Source organism: Mustela nigripes, chromosome 8 (assembly GCF_022355385.1).
Source record: "Mustela nigripes isolate SB6536 chromosome 8, MUSNIG.SB6536, whole genome shotgun sequence".
Taxonomy (NCBI): domain Eukaryota; kingdom Metazoa; phylum Chordata; class Mammalia; order Carnivora; family Mustelidae; genus Mustela; species Mustela nigripes.
Genome location: NC_081564.1, coordinates 82,871,495 through 82,884,191, shown reverse-complemented (window position 1 = coordinate 82,884,191; position 12,697 = coordinate 82,871,495). Strand labels below are relative to the sequence as shown.

Below are 12,697 nucleotides of genomic sequence, written 5' to 3'. Positions count from 1 at the left end.
GAAGGCCGTGCAGCCTGCATCGGCGCAGCTTTAGACCTGGCCGTGTACAGTTCATCTGTGAAGGCCGTGCAGCCTGCATCGGCGCAGCTTTAGACCTGGCCGTGTGCAGCCTGCATCGGCGCAGCTTTAGACCTGGCCGTGTGCAGTTCATCTGTGAAGGCCGTGCAGCCTGCATCGGCGCAGCTTTAGACCTGGCCGTGTACAGTTCATCTGTGCTGGTCGTCGCACTCAGACCGAGCAGCGCTTTCTCAGCACGTCCAGGCATGCGCTCGAACTGCCGACGTTCGCTCTAGTCTCTTTCCGAACACCTTCACGGCTCTCCTCCTGGTTTACCGTACATTTTTGCTGTGGTGTACATGATCTTTGGGTGTCTCTGTTGTTTTCCCTGCTAGACTGTGCTTCCCACTAGTTCAGAGCCGTGTCTTTGTGCGAGGACGGCCCTCAGCTGGTGACTGGTGCTTCGCAGGTGTCTCCCGGCCTGCCTAGAATGGGACCCGCACGCTCCGCTACGGCGTCTGGTCTTCTGACTCCAGTACCAGTGCTCTGGTTACTGTGGCCGCTGTCGCTAGACGATGTTCCAGACGAGTGTGATTTATGTTGTGTTGAGGGTTAAATTTGGGTCAGTTTTGTTTTGTGTATTAGTACTGGCAAGTAGTGACGTGACTCACTGGAGGGAATAGTATCTAAAAATCCTTCTCTTGTTATATGTCATTTTTTTAGAGGTACAGTAACTAATAATAAATTCCCTTTATCAATTAATAATACATTTATTTCTTAATGTCTTAGATTTTGACAAAGTACTCCTTTTATTCTGTTTGTGGATACTGTGAAAACAGTGCAATTTAGTAAACTGTTAAATATTTACTATTATTTACATGTGGGGGATGGGAGGCGGGAGGGAAGCTCTCACTTCCAGCTGACTCATTCATTGATTCATTCTGCTGTGCGTGACGTGTAGCATACTCGGAATTAAATTCTAGAAACTCTTTACTAATTCCCAATTCACAGCTACAATAATAATTGAAAAGTTTGTATGATGAGGGCTATTGAATTTAGATATGTCCTTCTTAATTTCAGGAAAGCTTGTGGCTATTGCAGTTATTGATGAGAAAAATACATCAATTGAACATACCAGGTATAGTGTCTTGAAATAGTTTTAAGCTTCACATACCATCTAACTCAGACTTTACGTGGCGTCAGATAAACTTGATACAGTATCTTACTTTCCCCACAGTATTAGATAAGGCAGCAGATGTTATAATTGAAAAATGATAATATATTTTTGAAGTGAAGAGGTGAAATATTCTTGTATTCTTTCACAGATTAAAGTCAGTTATTCAGGAAGTTGCTAGAGATTACAGAGACCAATTCCACAGGTAGGTGCTTGCATTCAAGATTCCTTTATTTTTCTTTAACTATATTTTATAGTATAGTACAGCAAAAGTGGAACTGTTTTATACTTTCAAAGGCGAATCAAGATACTGAAGTGAATTACAGTGTGTTGTATTTCAGTATGAATTGTTTGGACTTGCTCTGTCATACAAGTGAAAAAAAACTTTATAACTTGTATCATACTTGCTTCTTGATGGGATTTGGGATACATTTGCTGTTAGGAAATATGTGTAAGTACTCATTCATTTGAGATAAAGTTAAGTGAACAATCACAAGTTAGATATAGACAGATGATGATTATAACAGGAGCTCAGACAATAACTGAATATAAAAAATAAGCGATCTTGTTGCTTTGTGCCAAATCATTGTTTGTTGCTGCCGTAACAGACAGCCTATAAATGTATTATATTATTTAATTATTCCCTTTTTATTCTGAGTCTTCCAATGATTTATCAGTGATATATATTTATATTTCTCCTGTTACATAGTAGGAGCATCTTCTTATAAGTCCTTTGGTAAACGAAGTGGGTTATTTTTCTTAAACATATTTTAGTTAGAAATGCTAATACTGACCTACATTTTAAATATGTAGACTAGAAATATCTTGAATTTACTTCCTCGTACTCATGTATTTTATCTCGGAAGCCATTAGAAGTCATATTCTCTTGCGCATCTACTTTATGTGAGTTGGATATTACGTGTTTACGTGCTCCAGCCCTCACGTTCAGTTCTTTGTACACATTTACCTCGTTTTGTACCTAATACTGCTCTCTCTCTTTTTCTTTTGGTTATTGTTGGTTAGGGATTTTCAGTTTGGCCATATGGATGGAAACGACTATATAAATACCTTGCTGATGGAGTAAGTAAAGTTTTAAATGACTGAGTGATTTTGCTCCCAATTTTGTCAGTTTTAAAATTTCTGTTTCTGAGACACTTAAAAGCGTTAATAGCTGGGGAAAAAAGTGAACTTTTCATCTGTGCTGATGCACGTATTCTCCCATCAAGTATTGTACTTTAGTTTTTAAATCTAAATTGGAAACTCACTGAACATTAATATTGTTCTATATTAAAAAAATGTATCTCTCAATTCCATGTTAAAAATTTATTTCTAAATTCCATGTATTTTGGAAAGAAGACAGCATTCAAAAATTAAAAACGTTGTAGATTCTGTTTAACATACACCTTACCTTAAGTTCGGTTTCTGTGAGTAAAGGTTATTTAAGTAGGAAGTTTTTACATTCAAGAATTAGCTGCTATACTAGCAGAATTCATTTTAACAGAGTAAAAACAATGTTACAGAGAAAATACACAATTCTAAAATAATTCCATCAGTTATGTTTATGACATAAAAATCTCATTTGCCACTTCAAAAAGTTGTTATTAGGAAACATCGTACTTAGAGTAAATTAAGTTCAGATAAGAAGCTACTCTATGCAGTAGACATCTAGTACTTACTGTATGTCACAATTGTGTTTGGTACTCTTGATCCAGAAAATGAGTGGAGTCCCTGTCTCCAAATGTTCGTAGTCTGCTGGGTAAGACAACATAGTATTTGCAAACCTGTACGAAAAGGTCTTTATAGTACAGGGTTCCGGAAACATACAGGCTCCTGCCCACACCCCAGTACACACAATGGCAGGAGTGATCCGAAAATGCTTGTCAGAGGAGGCAGCGATGCAGTTACGTGGAAGAAGAATGCGGAGACATTATTGCAGGCAGGGCATCAGACCGCACGCAGGAGGTGGGAGGAGAAGGGCGGTCTGGAGGGTGTGGACCTGAAAACCAGCCCCTGAACTGAAGATGAGGAAAACTCACTGGAGACAAGTGAGTGTCCAGCAGCGTCGAGGTTCCAGTTGCAGTTAACTTGATACTGTGTTTTGGTATTCTTCCGCTTTGTTCAGTAGCAAAGGGCTAGCAGTTGCCTTCATTCATGTTTCAGTGTAGTATTCCGGTTTACAAGTAAGAACACTGCGGAAATAAAAATGAAACTCACAACCCGAAATAACATTCAGAATTTTCAGTTGAAAGCCTAAAGTTATAAATTAGTGTTACTTTTATTCATTTTTATTTATTATCCCTCTTATTCCAATAAGAATGTGAGACTTTTTACTGGTGATATAAAGTACCAGATATAATATACAATGAAGAAATCAAGACAAAGGAAAATAAAGTAAAGGATCTATATCATTTTAGGTATTTATCATTTATAGGTAATGACTAAAGTTACTTGAAAATTTTGGCCCTGAATTTTTAATACTCAAAACAAAGTAGAAAAACATTATTTATACATTTCCCATAGCCTATAAAATAATTTTGGGCTTAAGGAGTATGGCAGACCTTGTAGAAAGCTTAGAGAAATTGTTATGCTATAGAAACTCATAGAAGGGACACTCTATAGTAGAAATTTTTTTTTTTTTTTTTTTGGACAGAGAGATCATAGGTAGGCAGAGATAGAAATATAGGCAGGCCAAGTTCTGATCCATTCTGTTAGAATAGAACTTTTTGCTACTTATGCATTATTACAACTAATAACTAAACTGATATAAATCAGAAAGTTGTCTTATGTATATTTTATGAAGCAAGAGTGAAGCTAAGGTTTTTTGTTTTTTGTTTTTTGTTTTTTTAAATTCTACGGTCAGCTAACTATTGCCTAATAATAGCAGGTGATCAACTAGCCTGATACCCAGTGACTTCAAGCTATGATATGTGCTCTCTCTCACGTACCTGGGCTTGGCTAACGGTGACTGGGAACAGACACATGTGGCTCCAAACTGCCACTGAGGTTCTGAGGTTCCGGTCTGCACAGTCTTGTATGTCCTGACCCTGGCAGGCTATTTCCTGGTGGGGGCGGGGGGGGGAGTCGTGTGGCCATCACGGAAACTCAGGAAGACAAGCCTATCCCTACGCACGCTCTTCAAGCCTCTGTTAACCTTCCCCTTGGCCAAGTCACGTAGCTGAGCCCAACATCAGGGTCACATGAGCGTGTTTTGCCTAACTGGGAAAAGGGGATTGTGTGGTGAGGGTAGAGAATCAGAGCCACGTTACTTGTGTGGCGATTATACTGCAGTGTGAATTGCTTCTACTGTAAAGTTTTGTACTTTTGCATAATTTTCATAGAGACATACCAATAACCACAAACCCATGTGCAGAGGACATACAGAACCAAGCACCTTCCTCCTTTTATGATTATGCAACAACCTGTCCTCAAAAGGAGAAAAATGATTTCAATGAAGTGGCTTCCTCTAGTAACATTTTCTTTTTGCAAACTGATATTTGTGAATCAGTGAAGCACTTCCTGAGGCTGCGGCAGAATATGGAGGGGAGAGTAGTTCAGAGAATTTGGAATAGTATTTACTGAACACAGGGTAATGTGCTGAATATTAAACTTGAGTTTTCTCACGTAATTTTTACAACCCTCCCCCTACTCACCTCTACCCATTGATATGTGAAAAGTATTGGGCTTAAAATATGGATTGTGCATAATAAGTTTTAGCTTAATCACAAATACTCAACTGTCCAATATTATATATTGGAAGGTTTCCTTTCACTTTTTTTTTTTTTTTTTTCCCCTACGAAAACAAGTGGGAGGGTGGCAGGAGGGGCCGAGGGAGAAAATCTCAAGCAGCGTCACCTCTGAGCGTGGTGCCAGTCCAGGGCTCGCTCTCACCACCCTGAGATCAAGACCTCAGCTGAATTCAAGAGTCAAATGCTTAACAGACTGAGCCACCCACATGCCCTAAAATGTTTTTCATCATTTAGCTATTTTTTTAAAATGCACAATTTGAAATTTTCTTCATGTAAGCATAGGGAGGCAAAGCTATTTATCCAGCTTCCTCCTTTCGTGATCATCGTTACTTAGACACGAATATCACGGCTATACACGAATATCAGAATATTTGTTATCTCTGTGTTTAATGTGTATTTTGATTTCTTTGCTTTTCTGCTTTCAGTGAATTGAAAGTCCCAACTGTGGTTGTACTGAATACTTCAAACCAACAATACTTTTTACTAGACAGACAGATCAGAAACGCTGAGGACATGGTGCAGTTCATTAATAACATCTTGGACGGCACAGTCGAGGTGAGTCCTTCGCTCCCAATTCAGAGGGACTTCCTGAGAGGAGGAGCTCGAGGAGAAACAAGCTCTCTTCTCTTCCTCTGATTCTGAAAGGAAGAGTCGTCCCCCTGGGGTGGGGGGGGCAGTGCTCCCCACCTGGCTGCTCACGCATCACAGAGCCACATTCTCAGACACATAGACGGTTCCTCTGTGGAAGAAGCTGCTCATGGGTGGAAATGCCTCTTTCACGGTTGTGTGGAAGACGGTTTTGGTGGTCACAGTGAGTGGGAGGTGCCCTTGCCGTGTGGAGTTGGGCTGTGGACGCTGAGAGGTCTGCAGGGTTCAGAGCTATCCCAGTATTAAACCTTCCTGGCCCTTAACCTTTCTGGGTTCAGGAGGCTAATTGGATTAAGTTATTCAGATTGCTTCTCCAAGAAAACCTGTGAATAAGACTAAAATGCGCTGAGAATCAGAGCCTCGGTGGAGAGTTCCAAATCCAATCACATAAAGTATTTCTCAGAAATAATGAGTGGAGAAAGGATACATACCTACCATTTATATCAACGTGGATGGAACTGGAAGGTTTAATGTTCAGTGAAACAAGTCAGGCAGAGAAAGACAATTACCATATGGTTTCACTCATATGTGGAACCTAAGAAATAGCGCAGAGGACCTCAGGGGAAGGGACGGAAAACTGAATGGGAAGAAATCAGAGGGAGAAAAACCATGAGAGACTGTTGACTCCCGGAAACAAGCAGGGTTACAGAAGGTGGGGAGGGGTGATGGGGTAGGTGGGGGATGGGCATTAAGGAGAGCACGTGATGAGATGAGCACGGGCTGTTCTATGCAACTAATGGATCATTGAGCATAACGTCCATAACTAGTCATGTACTATCTGTTGTGGCTAATGGAATTTAAAAATGAAATCTGAACGGACAGTCTGAATTTTCCATTATTTCTGTAAATCTTACTGCAGTGTCATTCAGACTGTGGGTTGCAGTCCACATGACAGGGCCATGAAGCTACTTCCGCACACTGACCAGCAAGCATCTTATTCCAACAGACTAGAATAAAATAGAAAAATATATGTGACTTCTAGGCTTTTATGAAAGTTTTGTTCAGGCTTTACAAACTTGATTTGAAAGTTGACTCACAGGATAATAAGCATTTCTTTTTTGGGAGCAGTCGCTTAGTATGCATTTCATATTTGTGAAAATAATACTTGTTGAAATGAAACTCACCTCTATGAGGGAGAACTCCTCTACGTATAAGTTAGTGAAATCCAATTCAAACTGTTTGATAACAAAGACAGCCTCGCATAGTTTGGAAATTCGAGTCATGAGCCAGACTTCAGGGATGGCCAAATGCAGAGAGAGCTGATCGATTTTCATCAGCAATTTTTCTCTGTCTTTCAGCACTTTTGGAAGAGGTGGGTGTGGGGCGTGGGGGCTTCATTCTTAGGGAGACACAATAGCAAAGATACCTGTACCAGCCTCAGTTTAACAGCTCACCCAAACCCTGGCAGTGAGGCAGGCCTGGGCTGCGGGGTCAGCCTCAGCCGGGCTGCTTGGAGCGTGGCAGGGACACTGATTCAGAAGAGCATCACAGTGTGTTCCCACAAGAAAGCAGATGAAGCTGAGGCAGAAAAAAAAAAAAAAAAAAACAAAAAAAAAAAACAGTAAATAATGTACTGCATGGCTCTTTCATGTGCTTTTCATAATCTCGTAGGGTCAACCCTTGACCTGCAGTTGTAACATTAGAGAACAGAAAAATGAAATCATGGTACTTAAATAACAATTTAATTGTTGTTTTTGTTTTTATTTTTTCCTGTTAAACTTAAGGCCCAAGGAGGTGACAGCATTTTGCAGAGACTGAAAAGAATAGTATTTGATGCCAAATCTACCATTGTGGTGAGTTGTGACAGTCTGCTTAGTGTCACTGATAATTGAGAATAGGTAGGTGTACAGTTGCTTTATGTCTAATGAAGGCAAAATCTGAAATTTCAAAGAATTACGTAAAAATGCATCTTTAATTTGAAAGATAAAATCTAGTCTGTAGTTATATTAAGAAAATACATTCTTCAGGTGGAAATTAAGTTTTTCTAATGACTCATTTCTGTGTGATTGGTGAGTTAACTGGCATTCAGAATCCTTACCTCGGTGACATGACATCAGAGTGTTTTCCAGACTCTTCTCCTTCTGCCCTTTTCAGTCACTGGATCTAAATCTGCTTCAGCTCTCAGTCAGCTTCACAGCACAGGCATTCCTAAATTTGTTTGAGCTTTAGACGACTTTCGTTCAACTTCTCTTCTTGAGCTACTGACTCCAGGGATGTTTCGTTAAGGCCAAAAGCAGTCATCAAAGTAGGAATCTTCCTTATCGGCTCTCACGACGCTGTACCTCGTGCTGCTCTAACTTCCACGCGGTTTCTTCACTTCCTGTGACCCCGTCTCCCGTTCATTCGTGTACCACTACACGATGAAGACCACTAAAATAGTCCACTGCGACCACTGTCCTTCCCTTTTCCAGTGACACATGTGAGAACACTCTCTCCATCTCACGTGGTCTCATTATTTGTTGAATGTTGCGGAAGCGTCCCTGGTGCTTCTCGCTAGTGCTCACACCGCCTCGTTCTTACTGATGCTCAGATTTCTGCCTCGGCACACCCATATTCTGGGAAGTCTTCTTCCATTACCTCCGTCCAGAGTGACCTTGCCATCTTCCGAGTGCACCTGTGTAGCTCTCGAGTTACAGTCATAAGCTGTAGAGGACAGTAGAGTTGAAAAACCTGTTCAGCAAAATGCCTTTCACTTTTCTGAGAACCAAGGATATTGTGTATAAACTGAGGGAGTTAACATGGCTTTACTGCTAACCAGCTAGTAAAAAATATTTAGAATGTCATGTGGAGAAATGGGTATATATACCATCTTTACAGTAAATGACCAGCCTTCTCAATGGGCAGATTCCTGGCGTCCAGGAGACAGCTCCAGAGCTGTTGGCACATAGTTGCCAGAGACCTTTGTGGCTAATAGATTCATGTGAGCTTTTAAAATACTCGGTGCCTTTTGCTGCTGCAGGTACCTGGTTACCACACACACACACACACGTGTAAAATTTCTGCCTCTTACATTGTCTTTAACATGTAGTGCTGCAGAAATATTGACATTGATTCATTGGAACTAAAAGCAAGTTGAGTGGTAGCAAGAGGAGGAAATCTGCAGAGGTTTTGAAATCGTTCGTGTATTTTATCTCGGAGTACAGAGGAGGAGAACTGAGTTGTGATTGTCTTCCCACAGTCGATCTTCAAGAGCTCTCCGCTTATGGGCTGCTTTCTCTTTGGCCTTCCCCTGGGTGTCATCAGTATCATGTGCTATGGCATCTACACAGCGGACACCGACGGAGGCTACATCGAAGAGCGATATGAAGTGTCCAGAAGTGAAAGTGAAAGCCAAGAAGCAACAGAAGCAAGCAAAGAACAGGAGCCAAGGAGCGGAGACGCCTTAGTGCCTACAGTGCAAGGACCCAAAGATGTATTAGAGAAGAAGAAAGATTGAGACTTTGCTAGTATAGAATATTTGATAGGATTTCAAATTATTAAAGAGCCTATTTATTGAATTTAGACATTTAACCATGATCTTTACAAAAGAGAATATGTTATTTGTATTTTGCTAATATCAACTTGCATGGGTTAAAGTAGTCCTTCATAAGCAGGGAAATGTTTGGAGCAAAGAGATGATATGTTCGTCCTGAAAAAAAATCCAGACACCCCATCAGAATTCACCTTATAGACGTTATAGCAGATCAGTTCTTTTGCATGTTTCTCTATCTGAATATTCTGTGACACAATTAAGATTCTCGGGCAGAATATTTAAATTGGTCAGTCAGGTAGAAGATACATGTTTGATAAAGAAAAGCAATACCTTCACCCCCCACCATTCATTCTCCTCGTGTTTTAGATAAGATTTACATGGGTAAAATTAAATCTTTAAAATTTAGGCACTTTAAGGAGAACAAACAACTTTTTCCATGGATGAAATTAAGATTATGACTTAAAAATAATTTGGTTTTATATAGCATAGCAATTTTATTTTTAGTTACTACTTTAACAGAGAGGAAGTGTTCCTTTTTAACTTTATACTCAGTTACATTATGAAAATTTCATATAGATCTGTGCAGTGGGAAAAAATAGTCTTATGTCTAATCTTTGCAAAATAAATGAATTTGATTGGAACACTGATTTTAAACCATGCCCTGGGACGTGCTTAGCAGGTGTTTCAGTGGTTGCTGTAGGAAGGGGAAGGTCTCTGTTTTATATTGGAGTTTCTTGTAAAAATTCTCTCTGAGAAAAAGCTCCTACTACTTTTTAAAAAGTAATATATATCAGACTTTTTGTTTATGGTGACTTTGTGGTAATTTATGATATGTGTGTATCTGTGTGTATATACACACGCGCACACACAATATATTTATGTATACATAGATAAAATTTATTGACATATGTCTATTATGTAATATTATGGGCATCTGTATGTTCATAATGAGTAATGAGTGACATAATCAGCCTGTCAACAAATTTATGATAACCCAGTGACTTAAGACATCTGCCAGTTACCTTCTCTGTCCTGTCAGTTCTGACTCCACTTCAGCCAGTGACCTCTCTTCTCTCTAAGGATTTAACACAGGAATCAGGAATTCTATCCTGAGTAATGGATAAAAATTGGCATTGTTTTAAGCAACATTATGGTGTGTTTATTACAGATTATTTTTTAAGCCCTTCATTTGAGCTAAGTTTAGGATTTTTACTAGATGACCGTTGTTTGGGTGATGATTGGAATGGTTTTTATTAAAGACTGAAATGGTTAATCACTTTAAAAATATGCACCTCATGGTCCTGTTCCAGAAGGTGCTTGGACTTCGGTCGTCAAGGCAGCTGCTGGTTGTCTCTGATGCCATGCAGATCACAGCTGAACTGAAACTGGTATCTGAGTACTGAGAAGTTACTAGCAATTGTTTTGTTGTATCCATGTGCTCTTGTAGCATATCATAATCAAATGCCATTAATTTAACAAGTAGATTCCTCTCCAGAGAGTAATGAGGGGTTCTTTTGGAGGATAAATACTAATGTTCCCAGTGGTCAGGCTTGTTTTGCAGCAGTGAAAAAAGCTTCGGTGAGTACAGTGCCTCACTGGAGTCTAATCCAGGAAGGAAGGCAAAGCCAGTCTCCACCAGGGACAGTAGAAAATTATAGAAAATGTCACGGTTTTCTTTTTCATGTTTATCATTATCAGATGTCCATTGTCTGCACATCTTTGGCCTTTGTCTGGCATCACTTACAGATGAAAGACATCAGTAGAGGAAGAAAACAAAGTGAAAGCTCAGCATGTCTCAAACGGAAGTCCAGCCACCTTGGTATTCTGAGATTTCCCTGTCAGTGAGTTAATAAGCCTTAGTTCTCTCTTACCTTTTTCACAGCTATGTTGCCCCAAATTCTGTTTGTGTTTCCAAAGTGTGTCTGTTAGGAAACAAAATGTGTACATGGTTTGTAAATGCACAATTTTCTTTCTTTTTGCATTAGAATTTTGCTTTTTATTTGTTTCTACTTTAGATATTATCAGACTTCTCACAACACAAATTTTAAAGTTTTTGTTCACTAGTAGGCTTTTGCCTTTAATTTGGTATCTGCACTTACCTAGGAATGCAATTTTAATTTCAGGAAATATTACTCCCAAATAAAGTTACTTTCTTAATGAATCTAGTAGTAGAATATAGATATCCTAACTCAATGGTGAGCCATCTTATGATATTAATGAGAATATCCTTGAGTAAGTTAGAGTTTTGCCTTTTCTTTCAGTTGCAATAAAATTCTATTTCTAAATAGAATAAATAAATAAATAAATTTCAGAATCCTAGATGGCTTGCTGTTGCTGAATCTGGGGCTCAGACGATATATGTAGGAGAAAGAAAGTATGTGTATTTATCAAGCTTTGCATCTCATTATAGCTTGCAACCTTTTTTGTTTCCTTCATCATACACATTAATATTTCTCTAGTTACTTTATCTGAAACTTGTTTGAGGTGTATTAGACCTGAAGTTGTATTTTCTTCCTCTCCCCTAGTGCTTCCCGGGTATCTGACTTAGAAATAGCATTAAGAGCCAGATAGTCTAGAGGTTGATGGAAACTATGTGATAGTTAAACAACTATATTATTTTTCTTTAGTGGATTTTTGTTGATGTTATTTGTGTTTTGCTTCAGGGGCTTTTTGGTTTGGGTTTTCTAAAAAGCAATTTACATATTTTCATCATTCCTTTATGTGATATGGAGGTAGGACAGGGAAAACGACTTAGCTATTCTTATTCTGCAGACACTGTTCAAATAAACCAGTGTGCGATATTAAGACGATCAATTGGTGGGATTAGGTTTGCCATTTTATTTTTATAAATATATATTTTTTCTGAATGTGTCTGAGTCCAAGAGTGGGCAAAAAAATAATTTTCTACTTTGGACTAAATCTATAAAGGTTTTTGAAAGTCTGTATTACTAACTTGTTGAATTCATGAAATCTTGCCTTAAGGCACCAATTGTAAACCTTTGATTTTCTAAAATAAATTAATTGAAAACAGTTTATTATTTTTACTAAAATGTTTTGTTTTCAACACTAATAGTTCCTTGTACAAGCAGAGGGCAGCTAAGACTGATTTCCAACAAATTATTTTTCCTTTTATTAAACTGTAAGCTATTTGTCATTATAGAAACATATAATGAGTTTAAACGGACGAGAAAGAGCAGAGTGTTATCTAATTCCCTTATAGATGAAGAACCTGAGATTCTTAGGTTATATACATTTTTTAATTTGTAAAATCAGATTATTTTTAAACATTGATTTCAGGGTTTAGAGTTGGACTAATTGGACTTGAGTCTGATCAGCGGCTACAGTGGTTATCTTGGACCCAACACATCCTCCCGCCCTTTTCATTGTCAATAAAATGGGAATTGAAAGCCTCAAGATAATCTTTTTTTAAAATAGCATCAAATGGGGAGAGTATATTATGAAAAAAATTTGTACAAATACTATTTTCAATAATCAATTTTTCATATGTTATGCCATGAACAGTCTTTGTTTTTTGTTTTTTTTTTTTAGGATTTTTTATTATTTATTCGATAGAGAGCGAGTGAGAGCACGAGCAGGGGGAGGGTCACATAGGGAGAAGCAGACTCCCTGCTGAGCAGGGATTCCCAATGCCGGACTTGA

General features: G+C 38.7%; 1 protein-coding gene across 1 annotated transcript in view; it reads left to right on the top strand.

Annotated features, from left to right (window-relative positions):
* TMX3 (thioredoxin related transmembrane protein 3) overlaps positions 1-12,070 on the top strand; it is a 42,683-nt gene extending 30,613 nt beyond the window's left edge. Inside the window, exons 11-16 of the mRNA XM_059409801.1 lie at positions 1,078-1,135; positions 1,323-1,376; positions 2,195-2,251; positions 5,343-5,472; positions 7,290-7,358; positions 8,744-12,070. Of these exons, the coding sequence (XP_059265784.1) occupies positions 1,078-1,135; positions 1,323-1,376; positions 2,195-2,251; positions 5,343-5,472; positions 7,290-7,358; positions 8,744-9,001 (626 nt within the window). The 3' untranslated portion in view covers positions 9,002-12,070. The remainder of the gene's footprint in view (positions 1-1,077; positions 1,136-1,322; positions 1,377-2,194; positions 2,252-5,342; positions 5,473-7,289; positions 7,359-8,743) is intronic.
* Positions 12,071-12,697: the final 627 nt, after the last annotated feature.